This window comes from Lissotriton helveticus, chromosome 3_1 (genome assembly GCF_964261635.1).
Source record: "Lissotriton helveticus chromosome 3_1, aLisHel1.1, whole genome shotgun sequence".
Lineage (NCBI taxonomy): Eukaryota > Metazoa > Chordata > Amphibia > Caudata > Salamandridae > Lissotriton > Lissotriton helveticus.
In genome coordinates, this window is record NC_136061.1 from 1,755,690,717 (window position 1) to 1,755,710,461 (window position 19,745).

Sequence of the window (19,745 nt, forward strand, 5' to 3'; positions counted from 1 at the left end):
GTATATCAGGGGCGGCCTTAGGCATGTGCAAGCAGTGCACCTGCACAGGGCCGCCAAACCCCAGGGGCTGCCACGCCAATATATATCCTTAATATAATAATCCTCTGAGGATAGATATATATTTGCGTGGCGGCCTGATCCCCCCCTCTTCACTGGCCTCCGCGCCTGCGTTCCTCCGGGGGCCCCCTACCTACGCTCCCTGCCCAGGGCCGCCATGAGCCTAGAGCCGCCCCTGTGTATATACGGTGGCTTTTCATTTGCTGGCACATAAACCAGCCCTGCCAAGGACAATCTTTTCCAAACAAATGCATAAAATGGCCCTTTCAATATATTTGACTAAACTCTCGCCTCCTGCTCATGTACATAAAATGACCTGTCCGTGAAAATTACACTTTATTAATGCATTAGCATAATATGGACATGCGTATATGTCACCTCTTTATATGAATGCTCATATAAATCCTTTGCTATGCATGTGCATTATCTGGCCATTTCAACTCTCCCAATGCATATGCATAAGAAGGCCGTTGCTGTGAATGCGGATAAGCCACACTTCCTCTATAAACTCACACCAATGCTTCTACAGTGTGTCTGTAACTTACATTTTTCAGCCATATATGTTAAACTTTCAGTTGCATCCACTTTAAAATCCTATACTAAATAGTTGGCATAGTTGGTCACTGCAAAAAAAGCCTTTGCTACACATATGCATAAACTGGCCCTCCTTATACATAAGTAAACCAGCTCTTCTGCATTTGATTAACAGATACATACTCTATCCTTCCAGTCCAAATAACTGACTACTTATCCACCAAATTACTTTCATATTTCGCTATACTAATTCACCATTAATCCTTTATGGGTTCTACTCACCGAAAAAGCGTGTCGACGCCTCATCAGGGGTAGTAAGTGCTATACAAATGCATTAACAATTAGAATATACACTTGCATATTCATTTATATGCTATACATGCATACAGAAGCATCTCTTATGCATGTATGCAGGATTACTATTCCTGTTCATGCATGAAGCAGGCAGGCCTATGGATGTGCACACAAAGAAAACCCAATCGGCTTTACCAATGCTTGTTAAGGTAAGAAAATGTACTGCCTGGTGACGTGCACACTTCTTTTCCACAGCTGTTAGCATAAATGAGAGATGGGCCTTTGCACATTCAGTGCTGCCCTGGGGCTCCAGGTAAAGTGTGACCATTCAGTTAGTGCTGGTTTTTTAGCCAACAGCGCTTTGCATTCTTGGACTTGTAGGCCCACGTTCACAATACAGCAAGCAAACTGCTTAGGATACTGGGAACCACAAACAAGCTATTTAACATAGGAGTAGCCAAGGCAGGTCCCAGCAAATGTGGGCTCTGTCCATCTTGAAAGGCGCATTCATGTTCTGGCCAGGGCCGGACTGGCTACCGGGCGTTTTGGTGTGCTGCCGAGCTGGGGGCTGATGTCACTGTGGTGGGGGATAATTTCGTTGATGGAGACCTGTGTGTGCTTCGAAATAAACAAAGCAAAACAACTTTCGTTCAGCACACGCAGGTCCCCATCAACGAAATCAGCCTCCAGCTCGGCAGCATGCCAAAACGCCCGGTAGCCAGTCCGTCCCTGGTTCTGGCTGATCTGCACTGCCTGTGTGTTGTAATGCAGATTACTAAGGTTGCTGAGCACCGATCGAATGCTGGAGATTGACGAACAGTTTTACTGCTTCTGTTATGGGTTGTGGCAGCATTTGAAAGATGCTTCTCTGGGCAGAGGTTGTCCCTGTTGGCACAGAGGACTGAAGCTGACGGGTTCGGTACAGAATGGTGGCTCAGTCTATGTGGTGTTCTTATGAAAGGTGTGTAGATTTTCCAGAGATTTCGGCTGCCATCAACATTTTGACGTTTTTACTTTCTAATTTATTAAGGTTAAAGTTGTATTTTAAAAAAATTAGATTTGAAATATCGACACAAAAAAAGAAGGAAAAAAATAGCAAAGAAAAGAATCCGGAAATCAGAAAAAGGAAGAAAAGAGAAAGGAAATGAAGAGAAAAATTGGATTGCATTATCTCCCACCCCCTTTGCAGATTAGGTGCACTATTGCTTCTCTCCAAGAATCTGGGATCACTTTAGTTGCCGGTGCATAGTTATGGAGTCGGGCCAATTTTCTAGACCTATAATTCAACATTTTTCTTAAATAGACCTTGAGGTAGGCCACTGGGGCCAGGTGTACCATCTGCATGGCTTTTAGTGATTATAGCAGGGATTTGTGATGGTTCATATGACAATGGTTCAGTTGCTGTTGTCAATTGTACATCATAAAGCGTATTCGGCTCGACTGAAGGACTGAGATCTACTATCCATTACTGGCAGTTGATGCTGTCAACGTCCTTAAGTCTTTCTGTGCCTATGGCTCTTTCCTTCTTTGCCATATAATAGGCCTTTAGATGTGAGGCCCACGCTGACTCCGCTATTTTTGCGTTATTTGCAGCCATGTCCCCTCTCTCAAATTAGTTAACCATTTTCAACAAAGATTTTAATTTTTATCTTTACTTGCATGAAGGAATTTGGTTCAGAAGTTGGTTCCATGCTGTTTCTGTATGTTAATAGGTCATTTATTGTTTTTTTCCCTCAACCTTCTTAATTTTTTTTTACATTTCTTTTGCTGAGTTTAACATTGCAGTCTAAGGACTTGAGTTTGTGAGTCCTCTTCAATCATACACATCATTAGATCTCTGTTCTTTGCTATGGGAAATACATTTCACAATCTAAATGTGTGTGACAGAATGGTACAAATAAGTGTAAATGTCTATGCTATGCTTGCCCTCTCCTTAAATTTCTCAGAGGGTTAAAGGACGGCCAACACAGGGATTCAGTTAGGAGGCAGAAAATATTCAAAACATTTTAAAGAGCCCACACATCTCCCATCCAAAATGATCTGGGATTCCAAACCCACATAGTTGATGTAAAAAAAAAACTGGTGCCAAAGTCAAAAGCCTAGGTAACAAGACCTCTGGGGAGGCACTGACAGGGGACACTGAACATCCTTTAGTGGAAGACATGTTGGAGTTTCAATTGATAGGTATAGTTAGGATCACGTTTACATAGAAAAGTGTTTTTTGCTTTGGTCCTACCTTTGGCACCGTTTGACGAATCTTCATGAAACTTTCCAAAACAAAGTTCATCCACCTCAGTTCCTTCCTTTAAAGTTTCAGGGTGATCCATCAAGAAGGGGTCGAGAAAAAGCAGGTTCCAAAAATCCTTTCTCCCATGCAGTTTTCAATAGGAAAATGTAACAGTGATACCACAAAAACAGCTGAACGGAATGACACCAAATTTAGCAGGAAACTAGATCTTGGTCCAGAAAGTGTGCTTTTTGTGATTTGGTATAAATCAGTTCAGTAGGTTTTGAGAAATTAAGGGAAAAAAACTTTGTACATGTTACACCGGGGTGGATCTTCTGAGCCAGCAGTTCTTAAGATAAGATCTGATTGGCTGCCACCATATCCAACAAATAGATGGCCGCAGCTGTTTTAGGACATGGGGACTCAGTTTCCTGTCCTACAAAAGAGTATTACAAAAGTATAGGGAGGCAGGATAAGAATACTCTGCCCTATAGGTCATGCAAGAGAGGTCCCCATGGAGCCAAAAATTGTTTTTTTATTGGTGCAAAGGACCTGCAATGCCAAGTAAAAACCAAATGCAGACTCCCACCCGTTTTATAACTCAACCACCCCAAGGTGGGCCAGGGCTTGGGTGTTACCAGGAGGTCGTTTGTTTTCATTTTTTGGGGAGGTGGCGGCAGATTCCCCCTTTAGACCCCTGGGACCCCATCCTTAGGTCCACTTTTAATTATATTGGGAGGTTTTTGTGCAGCCCCATATTTGAGCCTTTTTAGGACTCAGGGGTCCCATCCTTCGGTCCATATTTTTTTAGGGGAGGTGGCATGCAGCTTCCTCCCAAAGCCTCTTTGAAGCCTCAGGCACCCCATCTGGCAGGGCCTGTGTGTTTTTTTTGGGAAGGGGGCATTAGCTCTCCCTTCCCAGCTGCAGATTGGCCCTGGGGACCCTATCACCCCGAGCTAGATACTTTTGCAGTGTCCCAGGGGACCCCACATCCCAAGACACGGGGGTTCCCTGCTCTGGAGAGTGCATGTAGGGAAGAGAAACGTTATTCCCTGCTCGCACTCCCCCAGTCAGGGAACTCAGCTTTGCTCACACGCAGGCTGGAGCAGAGAAAATTAATGCGGGAGTAGAGAAACTGATCCGACTACCACCAGCACTACAATGGGTGGTGGCTGGGGAGCTGCTGGGACTTCAGGGACCTTGAGCCTCCTCACGCTAATGGATTCAGGGGTTGTGGATGCCCGAATGACACTGTCAATATGTCATCTCTTCCACAAGACAAGGAGGAAGAACCTCCATATTGTACTGCCATCATTATGAGTCGCTTTGAACACTGTTCACTTGGGCTCCCTAAAATGTAACACACACCGGAAACACACAACATGCATGCAGCATATCACACTCATAGAGCAGTAGGTGAAGTACACTGGTTATGGGGGACTGAACTGATTGTAACCTGATTGGGTCAGCGGGCCTCTCTCTCACGGTTACTGGTGAGAAGGCCCTGCCCCCTCATTTGAAAGTGAGCTATCACCAGGGCCACTGGAATAATCTGATTGTCCTTTGCGGTGTATTTTGCTTGTTTATGGATTTGTCACAGTTGCCACATAATCTGCAGATTTTTACAAAAACTGTTTTTGTTTCTAGCTCACACGGTTCAAAAGTTAGTAAAGTTGCAGCAACATGATTCCTCAAAGTGGAAGACCCTTTGAAAAGGTTGACTTCTCAACTTTCTGTTGCTTATTGCTATGCTTGGGTGTTAAAGTGAGGTGCAACCTATGCCCAAACAGTCTTGACAAATGTGCAGCACGATACCCTTGCATACAACAAGATCATATAATACATTGTGTCAGTGTAAACACTTATACACTAGAAACAAAACCTGTTATTGGACAAAATACATTTTTCTCATTGAATCAATCGTCGGGAATGTGGTATTTTAATGTTCTTAAGAGAGATCCAGCCAACACGTGTCTCGCCGCATGTGGGACAATCTTCCCGCCACTCCTCAGGGCTATAGTAAAATTAAAGTCACTAGGGAAGTTGCTCCGTCTGTGATACTTCCGACCCGACAGGACCCATGTCTGTGTTTACTAAGGTAGAAGTGTTGAATGTAAATATCATATAAATGCTGACCATGTACGTATAAATGACGCGGTCTGTAGATACGTGGAGCACTCGTAGTTGCGCAAATTCTTCTGGCGAGGATACTCAAATCGTTGGAAATGAAAGAGTCTGATTGGGTAAACAGACCAACCGTAAAGAGGTGGTTCAGTAGTGAGTAGAGCACTCTTGGTTTCAGTAGGGCACCGTTTAAAGGTCTCAAAGTGTGTGTCTTCACTGAGCCCTCGGATTGCGGGGGTCAGTTTCTTTGGAATAGCGGTGCCTTGGAGCACGAGACAGGTACGTCTCTATCAGTCAACGGTTATGTGTTCCAGATGCACCCAGACGTACTGAAACCAAGAGTGCTCTACTCTACTCACTACTGAACCACCTCTTTACGGTTGGTCTTTCTACCCAATCAGACTCTGAGTGCTGGATGCTTGTACGTACTGTACAATCATTGCGAATGGCAAGCGGTCCCTGCTTTCCTTTTCTGCCGCTCAAACAGATTTTTACTCGAGCAGCAGCTTTCTCAACACGAATAGGCAGTTTCTCAACGCGAACAGTCGCGCGCATTTGTGACAGCTTGCATTGAGAAACATGCCTCCCGCATTGAGAAATCTCGCCGGGAGTTTGATTTTCCACACTCGGGATTGCCAACTTGATGTTGATGATCGCGAACGAGGAAAAATCTCGCCGGGAGGTTGATTTTCCTTGCTCGCGCTCGCCAACTTGACATTGACGACTGTGAGCGAGGAAAAAATCTCTGCTGCGTGAGTTTTTTGGAACTCCGCGAGCTCTGCGTAACACGGAGTGTGGAAAACTCTGCAAACTCCGCGAGTGGAGCAGAGTTCACCGCTCAGGGTTAAAAATATGCTACAGCCAATAGAAATGGAGGAAAGGCAAGTAGCAAACACAGGAGCCAATGAGAAGCCAGGAAAGAGAGGAGGCGGGATCGAAGTCCCTTTTAAGATTATATTAGGAATAATAGATTTCTCAAGCACAGCGCAAGCGCTGTGGAGGCGAACACTAAAAATGACAAAATAATGAAGTAATACTATCAGAAAATGTGTTGCATTACGGAGCATAATTTGTCTTTTCTTGATGCATAATCTAGTCAACCCAGCCGCATAATTTGTCCCTCTCCTTCCCCATAATTCCAGTGGCCCTGGCTATCACCCAGTGTGGTCAGTTGCCAAAAGTCTTCTTGTACTACCGATAAGAGGCACATTAAACGAACAAGCAGTAGCAGCACCCTGAGTACTGCTAGTTGGGCAATACAAAGCACATTGGCGACAGAGTGTTGCGTATATGCCAGTTTTCGTAATTTTTTCCGAGGTCTTTTAAAATATTGCTCAGATTTTTGATGATTTTAATCAGGAGGACTTTTTCCTTCTCAGAGAACTTCAAAATGGATTTTCTGCACTATCTCTCCATCATGGACAGAGTGTTTTCTTTCTGATAAGAAATTCTGTTTCTATTTACAGGCTTCAGTTCTTGCCTGGGCAGTTTTTTAGCACTGCTTATCGCTGTAGATAAGAGATTACTAGGCAATCGAAGCAACGATGCCTTATGCTTGCAGGATTTTAGGCCCTATCTGAAAGTCACAAAACCAAAAATTCGAAAACATAGGCTGTAAAAATACAGGCCATACAGAAATATCTACTTGCAGTGAAATTGTCCACTTAAACATTCTCACATCCAGGCAGACTCTCTTCGTGTCCTACTAGCAGGTGAAATGACTGTTCTGACCCCAGTTCGTGCTGGTTCGAGGCTGGTGGAAGATAGCTGGACTAGTTACATGTAAGTATATTTGCGGGTAGATATTTTACAGTGTTTTTAATTTTTACACTGTATATTTTCGAGTCTATACACTTGTAGGTTAGATTCCAGTAGTGTATGTTTTCACATACTACCACAGTGTAGAGCACTGGGTTTACGGAAGGCCATATTCTGTGGCTGAAATTTCTGTGGCAGAATTTGATTCATCATGTCAAAAGGATCTGGGTGTTACTGTTTTGTCATTCCTAGTTCGACTAACTGTACCTTCCTTTTCGTTCCTAATGATGTTTGTGTTTTATTGTTGCCACCATCACCATCACCCTCACTATTATTATTGTTATTAATAAAGATAATTGCACTTGGATATTAGGGACCAAGCGAAGAGGGAACTAGAGAGCTTTGCATAACTGTCCAAGATGGCAGAAATTCTCCATTATAATATCAGACAAAGGACAGGAAGTAAAGTGTGAGAACTGTTGGCAGGGAACTTGTTACCACAGCCAATGGAGACGAGCTGTAAGCATCTAGGAGCACAAATGGGGCCCCTGATTGTCAGGCAGTGTGTGCGGGGAAATGCACCATCAGGACGGGCACAAACTGTTGAGAGTTTTAGCTAGGCCTGGGTGGTTTGCAGAGTTTTTCACACTCCAAGGAGCACACGGAGTTCCGAAATAGTTTTTTCTTCTCTCACCAAAGTTAGGTTGGCGAGCGCGAGCAAGGAAAATCCAAAGGTAGACTATCTCCCAGCGAGATTTCTCAATGCGGGGGGTCGCAGATGTGGAACAAACACCCAACGCAAAAAATCTGTGCGGGCACCGGGCATTTCCCCATTGGGCCGCCAGGGTGGGTTCAGGCCTCTGGGGGCCGGTTTTGTTACCGGTGCCGGCAATATCGGCCCCCTGTAAGAAAACCAGCTGAAGCCGGCCCTAGCTAACAGCTCGGCCGTACCCCCCACCCCCTGTAGGCCAGCAGAGCAGTTTGCCAGGGCCAGTTTCAGTTCCCAGTCCGGCTCTGCCTAACGCACTTTGCCACTTGCAGAACTCTGCGTAGCGAGCATAGTTATTGGGTCATTTCGTGGAGTTCCACTCCGCAGAACTCCGCAAACTCTGCTCAGGCCTAGCTTTAGCTAAGGCGTGAGCAGGATGACGTGTAGGGAAAAGGTGACCTCTGGATTACACAGCGCCTTCTCTTCCACCACTGAAAGACGCACTACCCTGCCAGAGTGAAGTCAGTGCTGACAGGCAGCATCCACGGCTGCTTTAGTGCTGGGGTCACACACAGCTGTGACAGTGTTACCCAGCCCGGGCTAGTTTGTAGTGACGCACAGGTAGCTCCGCCTATGCACCTCAGTCACTGATATTCAGGGCACAAGTCGTAAAAAAAGAAGTGGGGGGGCGCTGTCACCGGAAGTGACGTCACGACAGGAAGTTACGTCACGAAAGATGTCGAGCTCCTCGTCCCAGAGAGGCCAAAGAGTTAAGTCCAGCTGTTTGGCAGGGGTACGGTGTCCCCCCGGTAAAATAAGTGGGGGGACGTCGTCCACCCGCATGGTACCCCAACTCGAGCCCTGCTGATATTCTATATAATACAGAAGTACAGACACGGCTGTTGTGATGCACACACTGTTTACCTGTACCACCTCTCGTGGTATGGGGAGCTCTTAACTCAACTGCACTTAAAACGGACAGGAAGCACGTTCTGGGGATGCCCTCGAGAGGCAGCACTGATCCTTCTGTGCAGCAAGGACGGGGCAGAAAGCACGGGTCTGGCTTGGACTGTGGCGCGGGCAGGAAGCACAGATCTGCATTGGACCTTGTGCAGGGGTCAGATGCACAGGGCTACCCTGCGAGCTGCTGCGTGCATGCCGTGGCTGTCAATCCGGGTCCTCCTGCATTGACAGGGCCGCGTGCCACTGCCGGCCCATCAGCTGACATTAGGCTGCCTGGAGTGGAGTGACCTACTTACAGCAGTGTCCCGGGGTGGGCGTGGAAAGGGAGGGGCGTCTGCCACACAGGATACGTCGACCGAGAGTGCACAGGAACAAACAAGCGAGAGCAGCCGGGGACTCCAGCCCCCCCGCATCGTTCGCCCGCCTCTCCCCAGTGTACTGTACACATATTGCCTCCGCAGTGCACGCACGTGCACGCACAGAGGTATCAGCCAATAGTTCATTATTATTTTTCAGTTGATATATAGCGAACATCTCGTCCTAACAGACGTCAGAGCCCTTTTTAAGGATGCTTGAAACAGGTTACGAGTGCAGGAGAACCCTTGGGGCACAGAAGGCAGGTGGCTACTGAAAGATGGGGGAAGGGTGCAGAAGTAGGAGTCCGAACTGGGACAGGAGCAGGAAATCTGACTAAACTCGGAGAGTGGTCGGGAGGACGCTGGGAGGTTCTAGGGCGTCAGAGTGGGTGTGCACTCAATCCCTGGTAAAAGGAACCTCACGTGCCCGAGTTTGCAGAGTCGGTCTGGCCTAGGTTATAGGGCAGTCAGGCAGTGCCGAAGGTCGTGTCTGATAGGTCAGTGTGGGCTCCTTTTTGGCTCTTTGCGGGCCAGTGTCGTGGTCTGCTGGACCCGTTTTTCCGTTTGATTCCTCTGATAATAAAACAAGTATCGTATGCAGCAAGCACAAAGCCAGGCAGTCTAGGATACTTTGCAAAACACTCACACGGGGTGTCCTTACAAATTAAAAACTGCCCCAATGTTCAAACATGGGCCACTTTTCAGATATCGAATTCACTAATGGGGCCACTTTTGGTGCCCAGGACGTTTTTTCTACCCGAGTCCGACCCTGGAGGTAACGGAGAGTAGCTTAATCCTTGCATGTAGTGTGTGATGTCTTAGAAACACCCAGCGGCATATTATCAAGAACGGCGATAATGGGCTTGATAATATGTCCTTGTGAATTCCCATAACAGCCCAGGTTAACACCAGAACCTGGGCTGCTATTTGAATTCACAAGGGCATATTATCAAGCCCATTATCTCCGTTTTAGCGGAAGTTTCCTGACGCTAAAACGGCAATACTTGTATCACCGTTCTTGATAATATGCCCCACAGTTCCTTGGCTCAGCCTTTATAAGACGCTGTGTGCAGGTGTGCGCAAGGAACTAATCAACGCCCTGATGCTGCTGAGTCAGATTGGATGGAGAGTTATCCCCCAAAGCCGGGCTGACCCTTGCATAAGACTGTCCCCTCTCTCTGGTGACGCCTGTCGGGCCTCTGGGCTTTATAAACAGCTCGGATACGCAGGACCGTGGAGGCCGCTCACATGTTTACGGGAGAGGGTGCCCTGTCCACGGTGCTGAACCCCGTGGACGAAAGCAAAGGACGAAGCAATATGACAGGACACCGAGGCAAACATTGCTGCATTCAGCCCACCCCAGCTGCCTTCAGCTTTTTCTGCCCTGTCTCACGCGATAAATACCCATTGGCCTGTCCCAGGTCCACCTGATTTATGTCACAGATTTCTTCCACCGATGCTACTCGTGGGCAGCCCGTGCCTTTTCCACCCGCTCTCTGAAGCGCTTCCGTATGTTACCCCTAAGCGCCAAGACAGGGTTTACCTCATGGTCCGAGAAAATGCAAAGTGTAATCTCCGGGGATGTAGGATTTGCCTCCCAAAAGATTAAAGGTCCTTCTAGATTTGCATCTGCGCCTTCTGTGTAGCATCTGCTCCCGAGTCTCCCGTCCTCTTGGCGCCCTGTTCCATTCTGTGAGCCTTGAAGCACCCAAGCGCTGTAGATAATCTCTTCCTGGCTTACATGAGCTCACAGACGGTATGCCAGTTTTGGGCGCTTTTTGCGTTTGTCGAATTTGAATTTGCTCCTGTCTCTGAGGTGCCCCCTTGCGCTGCCACAGACTGCGACCCTCCGTCCACACGGGTCAGTGTCGTCACTCTTGGTGCCAGTGCCCCCACACCTCAGGGACCAGAGCCTTTGCCCTCGCACCTCATCACTTCACGCGTGTCATTGCCATCACTCTTGGTGTCAGGGGTCCTCACTCCACGCGTGTCATTGCCATCACTCTTGGTGCCAGGGACCTCACTCCACGTCTGTCATTGCCATCACTCTTGGTGCTAGGACCCTCACTCCACGCGTGTCTTTGCCATCACTCTTGGTGTCAGGGCTCTCACTCCACGCGTGTCATTGCCATCACTCTTGGTGTCAGGGCTCTCACTCCATGTGTGTCATTGCCATCACTCTTGGTGTCAGGGCCCTCACTCCACGTGTCATTGCCATCACTCTTGGTGCCAGGGCCCTCCCTCCACGTGTGTCATTGCCATCACTCTTGATGTCAGGGCCCTCACTCCACGTGTGTCATTTCCATCACTCTTGGTGTCAGGGCCCTCACTCCACGCGTGTCATTACCATCACTCTTGGTGCCAGTGCTCTCACACCTTAGGTCCAGAGCCTTTGCCCATGTACCTCTTGGGTCAGGGCCATCACTCCACGCGTGTCATTGCCATCACTCTTGGTGCCAGGGCCCTCATCCCAAACATGTCATTGCCATCACTCTTGGTGTCAGGGCCCTCACTCTATGCGTGTCATTGCCATCACTCTTGGTGCCAGGGCCCTCACTCCACGCGTGTCATTGCCATCACTCTTGGTGCCAGGGCCCTCACTCCACACATGTCATTGCCATCACTCTTGGTGCCATGGCCCTCACTCCACGCGTGTCATTGCCATCACTCTTGGTGTCAGGGCTCTCACTCCATGCGTGTCATTGCCATCACTCTTGGTGTCAGGGCCCTCACTCCACACGTGTCATTGCCATCACTCTTGGTGCCAGGGCCCTCCCTCCACGTGTGTCATTGTCATCACTCTTGGTGTCAGTGCCCTCACTTCACACGTCTCATTGCCATCAATCTTGGTGCCAGGGCCCTCCCTCCACGTGTGTCATTGCCTTCACTCTTGGTGTTAGGGCTCTCACTCCACGCGTGTCATTGCCATCACTCTTGGTGTCAGGGCCCCCACTCCATGCGTGTCATTGCAATCACTCTTGGTGTCAGGGCCCTCACTCCATGTGTGTCATTGCCATCACTCTTGGTGTCAGGGCCCTCACTGCATGCGTGTCATTGCCATCACTCTTGGTGTCAGGGCCCTCACTCCACGCCTGTCATTGCCATCACTCTTGGTGTCAGGGCCCTCACTCCACGCGTGTCATTGCCATCACTCTTGGTGTCAGGGACCTCACTCCACGCGTGTCATTGCCATCAGTCTTGGTGTTAGGGCTCTCACTCCACGCATGTCATTGCCATCACTCTTGGTGTCAGGGCCCTCACCCCACGTGTGTCATTGCCATCACTCTTGGTGTCAGGGCCCTCACTCCACGCGTGTCATTGCCATCACTCTTGGTGTCAGGGCCCTCACTCCACGCCTGTCATTGCCATCACTCTTGGTGTCAGGGCCCTCACTCCACGCGTGTCATTGCCATCACTCTTGGTGTCAGGGCCCTCACTCCACGCGTGTCATTGCCATCACTCTTGGTGTCAGGGCCCTCACTCCACGCGTGTCATTGCCATCACTCTTGGTGCCAGGGCCCTCACTCCAGTCGTGCCATTGCCATCACTCTTGGTGTCAGGGCCCTCACTCCATGCCTGTCATTGGCATCACTCTTGGTGTCAGGGCCCTCACTCCACGCATGTCATTGCCATCACTCTTGGTGTCAGGGCCCTCCCTCCACGCATGTCATTGCCATCACTCTTAGTGCCAGGGCCCTCACTCCACGCGTGTCATTGCCTTCACTCTTGGTGTCAGACCCTCCCTTCACTCGTGTCATTGCCATCACTCTTGGTGCCAGGGCCCTCCCTCCACGCGTGTCATTGCCATCACTCTTGGTGCCAGGGCCCTCCCTCCACGCGTGTCATTGCCATCACTCTTGGTGTCAGGGCCCTCACTCCACGCTTGTTATTGCCATCACTCTTGGTGCCAGGGCCCTCCCTCCACGCGTGTCATTGCCATCACTCTTGGTGCCAGGGCCCTCATTCTACGTGTGTCATTGCCATCACTCTTGGAGCCAGAGCCCTCCCTCCACGCGTGTCATTGCCATCACTCTTGGTGCCAGGGCCCTCCCTCCACGCGTGTCATTGCCATCGCTCTTGGTGCCAGGGCCCTCACTCCTCGTGTGTCATTGCCATCACTCTTGATGTCAGGGTCCTCACTCCACGCGTGTCATTGCCTTCACTCTTAGTGTCAGGGCCCTCACTCCACGTGTGTCATTGCCATCACTCTTGGTGCCAGGGCCCTCCCTCCACGTGTGTCATTGCCATCACTCTTGGTGTCAGGGCCCTCACTCCACGCGTGTCATTGCCATCACTCTTAGTGCCAGGGCCCTCCCTCCATGTGTGTCATTGCCATCACTCTTGGTGTCAGGGCTCTCACTCCACGCGTGTCATTGCCATCACTCTTGGTGCCAGGGCCCTCCCTCCACGTGTGTCATTGTCATCACTCTTGGTGTCAGTGCCCTCACTTCACACGTCTCATTGCCATCAATCTTGGTGCCAGGGCCCTCCCTCCACGTGTGTCATTGCCATCACTCTTGCTGTCAGGGACCTCACTCCACGCGTGTCATTGCCATCAGTCTTGGTGTTAGGGCTCTCACTCCACGCATGTCATTGCCATCACTCTTGGTGTCAGGGCCCTCACTCCACGTGTGTCATTGCCATCACTCTTGGTGTCAGGGCCCTCACTCCACGCGTGTCATTGCCATCACTCTTGGTGTCAGGGCCCTCACTCCACGCCTGTCATTGCCATCACTCTTGGTGTCAGGGCCCTCACTCCACGCGTGTCATTGCCATCACTCTTGGTGTCAGGGCCCTCACTCCACGCGTGTCATTGCCATCACTCTTGGTGTCAGGGCCCTCACTCCACGCGTGTCATTGCCATCACTCTTGGTGCCAGGGCCCTCACTCCAGTCGTGCCATTGCCATCACTCTTGGTGTCAGGGCCCTCACTCCATGCCTGTCATTGGCATCACTCTTGGTGTCAGGGCCCTCACTCCACGCATGTCATTGCCATCACTCTTGGTGTCAGGGCCCTCCCTCCACGCATGTCATTGCCATCACTCTTAGTGCCAGGGCCCTCACTCCACGCGTGTCATTGCCTTCACTCTTGGTGTCAGACCCTCCCTTCACTCGTGTCATTGCCATCACTCTTGGTGCCAGGGCCCTCCCTCCACGCGTGTCATTGCCATCACTCTTGGTGCCAGGGCCCTCCCTCCACGCGTGTCATTGCCATCACTCTTGGTGTCAGGGCCCTCACTCCACGCTTGTTATTGCCATCACTCTTGGTGCCAGGGCCCTCCCTCCACGCGTGTCATTGCCATCACTCTTGGTGCCAGGGCCCTCCCTCTACGTGTGTCATTGCCATCACTCTTGGAGCCAGAGCCCTCCCTCCACGCGTGTCATTGCCATCACTCTTGGTGCCAGGGCCCTCCCTCCACGCGTGTCATTGCCATCGCTCTTGGTGCCAGGGCCCTCACTCCTCGTGTGTCATTGCCATCACTCTTGATGTCAGGGTCCTCACTCCACGCGTGTCATTGCCTTCACTCTTAGTGTCAGGGCCCTCACTCCACGTGTGTCATTGCCATCACTCTTGGTGCCAGGGCCCTCCCTCCACGTGTGTCATTGCCATCACTCTTGGTGTCAGGGCCCTCACTCCACGCGTGTCATTGCCATCACTCTTAGTGCCAGGGCCCTCCCTCCATGTGTGTCATTGCCATCACTCTTGGTGTCAGGGCTCTCACTCCACGCGTGTCATTGCCATCACTCTTGGTGCCAGGGCCCTCCCTCCACGTGTGTCATTGTCATCACTCTTGGTGTCAGTGCCCTCACTTCACACGTCTCATTGCCATCAATCTTGGTGCCAGGGCCCTCCCTCCACGTGTGTCATTGCCATCACTCTTGGTGCCAGGGCCCTCTCTCCAGGCGTGTCATTGCCTTCACTCTTGGTGTCAGACCCTCCCTTCACTCGCCCTCCAGGCGTGTCATTGCCATCACTCTTGGTGCCAGGGCCCTCCCTCCACGTGTGTCATTGCCATCACTCTTGGTGTCAGGGTCCTCACTCCACACGTGTCATTGCCTTCACTCTTAGTGTCAGGGCCCTCACTCCACGTGTGTCATTGCCATCACTCTTGGTGCCAGGGCCCTCCCTCCACGCTTGTCATTGCCATCACTCTTGGTGCCAGGGCCCTCCCTCCACATTTGTCATTGCCATCACTCTTGGTGCCAGGGCCCTCCCTCCACGTGTCTCATTGCCATCACTCTTGGTGTCAGGGCCCTCACTTCAAACGTCTCATTGCCATCACTCTTGGTGCCAGGGCCCTCCCTCCACGTGTGTCATTGCCATCACTCTTGGTGCCAGGGCCCTCCCTCCACGCGGGTCATTGCCATCACTCTTGGTGCCAGGGCCCTCCCTCCACGTGTGTCATTGCCATCACTCTTGGTGTCAGGGTCCCCACTCCACGCGTGTCAGTGCCATCACTCTTGGTGTCAGGGCCCTAACTCCACGCGTGTCATTGCCATCACTCTTGGTGTCAGGGTCCTCACTCCACATGTCTCATTGCCTTCACTCTTGGTGCCAGGGCCCTCACTCCACGCGTGTCATTGCCATCACTCTTGGTGTCAGGGCCCTCACTCCACGCGTGTCATTGCCATCACTCTTGGTGTCAGGGTCCTCACTCCACGCGTGTCATTGCCATCACTCTTGGTGCCAGGGCCCTCACTCCACGCGTGTCATTGCCATCACTCTTGGTGTCAGGGCCCTCACTCCACGCGTGTCATTGCCATCACTCTTGGTGTCAGGGCCCTCACTCCACGCGTGTCATTGCCATCACTCTTGGTGCCAGGGTCCTCACTCCACATGTCTCATTGCCATCACTCTTGGTGCCAGGCCCCTCCCTCCACACGTGTTATTGCCATCACTCTTGGTGTCAGGGCCCTCACTCCTCATGGGTGGAGACCCTCACTTCCGATGGATCGGGGCCACCGTCCCTTAGTGCTCAGGGCCCCCACTCCTTTTGGGTCACGGTCCCCAATTCTCAAGGGTCAGAGGAGCCCTCATTTTTCAAGAGCAGTGCCCTCAGTCTCCGTAGATCAGTTATATTACTCCTTGAGGTTCAGGGCACTCACTTCTCGCGGCTCAGGACATCAGTCCCCATGTCTCCGGACCCTTAGATCTGTTTTGTCAGACCCCTAGTCCCTCATGGGCCCCGGCCCTCAGTTGTGACGTGTCGGAATCCACTCTCCTCATGGTACAATGCCTTCAGATCTTCTGGGTCAGGGCTTTCAGTCCTCATGTCAGAGCCCTCAGACTTTCACCACCAGAGCTTTCACTCCACATGGGTCTGGGCATCACCCTGACACTGCACTGTCTTCCCACCTCACCACGTCACTGTACTGACTTTCACCCCTACTGCTTTGCACACTACAATCCCCCCACCACTACACTGTCCTCCATCAAAAACTTTCCACTCACTCCCATCACTGCACTGTCCCTCCACCATCTTTCCTGCTTCATCCATTTCTCTTTGATTCCTAAATCCCACTTGTGTTTCTCCTGCCTTCCTCCTCACCACTCCCTTTCCTGCAGCACCTCGAGCACTACATTGCCTCTCCACCCTGCTTCCCACCCTGTTTCACCAGGACCACTGCACTTGTAGGTTACGCAAAGACCTATGTAGGAGGTGCCTTAGCACAGCTATGCACCTGACTGTGCTTTGAACCTGCGACCTGCGTGTGGCATTCTTCTTTGCAGAGTCTGCTCGACCACCTTTGCTTTGCTCGGTTACTGGAGTGTGAGACCCCCATGTGTTCAATGCCACTTCGGATTCTATATGTGGCCGGTCCTGATGCAGAGTTAAAAGGGTGGCTCCTTCCTTTGGACCAGAGACAGGGCCAAGAAGTAAGACCAGAGGCAGACCAGCCAACGAGGAAGAGTGAAGGAGTCCTTGGACTTGGTGAAAAGCCTCCCCCCACCAGTAAATAAATACACCCCAAATCTTAGAGAAAAAACAAACTCTAGGTGGTATTTATTAAGGGAAATAAAATAAGTGATAACATCAGCACCATCAAGTAAGCAAATACCACAATAAGCAACAAAATGGTTTCACATCAAGCTGAGTATGATTTCCATACAAAACCTACATGCGAGGTTCAGTGTTACTCGACCACGGAACCCTGGGGCATATTATCAAGCCTGGGCGATAAAGTTATCGCCGCTTTATTCACATCTGACATGGGCTTCGAATGGAATTCCATAGAGCATATTATCAAGCCCAGGCTTAATAATATGCCCCCACATTCTGTAATTTACAGCTAGGGCACTCCCACTGCAACTGTTTCTCTTCCCAAAATAGTGGAGAGACCAATTAATATTAGGCATTGAGCACAATGGCGTCCCATGGAGTGATGACAGTGGAAGTGGTCACAGTCCTCCAATAGCCCTCATTCTAAAAGGGTTGGGCCTCTGTTCTCTTCCTGGTTCACCCAACCACCAGATGAGATGATAGCACGCTTAATCAAGGTGAGGCTTGCAACATCAGCGATGGATCTCATGACTCCCAACCTGTGCCGCGACAAGGCTGAGATTATCAGGGACACACACCTTTTCAAAGAGGATGGCAGGTCTTTGCCTGACTGGAGCAAAACTACTTAGGGGTGGCAAGGCAGCTCCAAATCGCATTCGCTGACAAGTCGCTCCATGTCACCTGTGCCACCTTTTGCTATTCCTGGCTTTTCAGCCAACATCATTCTGTACGTTCGGCTAGTGGAGACCACAATAGAGTAAAACACAACCCAGCAAGCCCCAGATCACAACCTGCTGTTGGCGGAGAGTCAGGACTGGCTATTCATGGTATCACACATTATTTGTAGCCACTTGCCAGTCGTGTTAATAGAATGTAATTCGTGATTTCATTTCTTTTTCTTTCCCACCCCAACTGTAATTCATATATTTTTTGGTAAAAAATATTGTTTTCCAAATTTCGTGTGAAAAGTGTAAATTGTTTATGAAAACTGGTGGCATTTGGCAGTTGGCAACAAAGAGGTCAGAGGCCGTGCCCCATGCCCAACATTCAAAATGGCGTCCCATTCTGCGGGAAAAATCATGCAAGACCCTTATAGAGTTAACTGTGGGATGCAAAGCTCCCCGAAACCAACAATTAAATAATAAAGCACTACTAACCGCACACCATGCTATGACCAAAGGGTTACTAACCAACTAAGACAACACAGATTTAGTTACAAAAACTAAGCCTTGACACAGAAAAGAGGCAAGGTGAAAGTAGGTGCAAGAAACCAAACGAGGAGGCTGGGAGAATGGCAAAAACAGAGGAAACGCGACTAAAACAAAGAGGGAGCTCTCCACCACTCAAAGGGCCTAATAGCCCATAAGCATGAACACTCCGCCACACTTTCTATCATAAAAGGTAGGAGCTCTTCTAGTCTCTGCCGCATAGAAGCCGAACTGTGGGAGCTATGAGGACCAGAAGTAAGAGGGAGATGCAATACATGTCAGCTCTGGAGGGTGCAGCTGGAGGGACAACTTGCCCTGTTTACCCAACCCGCACAGCTCCCTAAATGGCATCTGGTGGTGACCCCGCCTGCACCAGTAAACAAACACATACTGGAGAGGATTTGGAGGGGAGATTGGTATTATATGGTTTCTAATGTTGGGTGATGATGTGGGTGGGGTTGACGAGCAGTATGTTGTGTGTTAATGTCAGGCTGTGATAGCAGCTTGTGTTGCTAGGTGTTTATCTAAGGTGTTGATGGGAGGTGTTGATGGTGGGTTGGGACACGAGAAGCTAATCACAGATGGGGTGGAGCCGGGTGGTGATGTTGGGTGATGTTTGGTGGTGATGTGTGTGGTTAACTGAGGTGCTGGTTTCAGGTGGCATCTAGGGAAAATGCCGGGAGGTGATGTTGGGTAAAGAGACCAAGGGATGCTGGTGGATGGGTTTGTGGGTGATAAACAATGGTGATGTGGGTGGGTGGGTGAAGTGATAATGTGAAGGGCTGTGTTGGAAGATGATACTAGTCAAGATCAGGTTTGTGATAGGGTTGCTAGTCGCTAATTCCCAGGGACTATGCCGGGTGGTAATGTCTGGAACCTCAGTCCATCAGTCTCACTTGCTTTTCTTTCACCCTAGGACTGACTGCACACATTGAAGTGGTGAGAGTTGTCTACGACCCCAAAACCATCAGCTTTGAAGCCCTTCTCAAACTTTTCTGGGAGAGCCATGACCCAACTCAAGGTAAACAAAACAAAATGTGTCTCTACGTGTGTGTGCATGGGTCCTAGCTCTACTGCGGACACAAAGTGTGACAGTGGCAATATGTTCTCATTTATTGAGACCCCCCTTCGATGTGCAGACCGTGGACGCCTGTTTAATAACAAGAGCCCCGGCGACTTGCCCATTTTGGGGTGATGGGTCTGTTGGGAAAGCTGTGAGGGTCTACCCTCATTCTTGGTGTATGTAGTGCATGCCTGCAGAACAGTTTGGATTTCTAGGGATCTCCCCTAAGGGAGAAAATAGCAGATCTGACAGTGATCACCTCACTCTCCGATCTGACAATTTCTGCCTTATGTCAAGTCGGCAGCACTAAGGGCCTGAGTCACAAAGGGCTGGCATACTTGTGGCGGAGGCCCCACAGTCGTAGGGGGGACTGCATCCGGGGCGGAATCTCCATAATGAGAATTCTCATGGCGAATGCAGAGGCCCTTTGTGAATTAGGCCCGAAATCG

The 19,745-nt window shown here is 50.2% G+C and overlaps 1 protein-coding gene across 2 annotated transcripts in view; it reads left to right on the forward strand.

Moving 5' to 3' along the window:
- LOC144823766 (peptide methionine sulfoxide reductase MsrA-like) overlaps positions 1 to 19,745 on the forward strand; it is a 193,854-nt gene that overhangs the window by 108,479 nt on the left and 65,630 nt on the right. For both annotated transcript variants that reach the window (XM_078682578.1, XM_078682579.1), the window contains exon 4: positions 19,150 to 19,254. In XM_078682578.1, the coding sequence (XP_078538704.1) occupies positions 19,150 to 19,254 (105 nt within the window). The remainder of the gene's footprint in view (positions 1 to 19,149; positions 19,255 to 19,745) is intronic.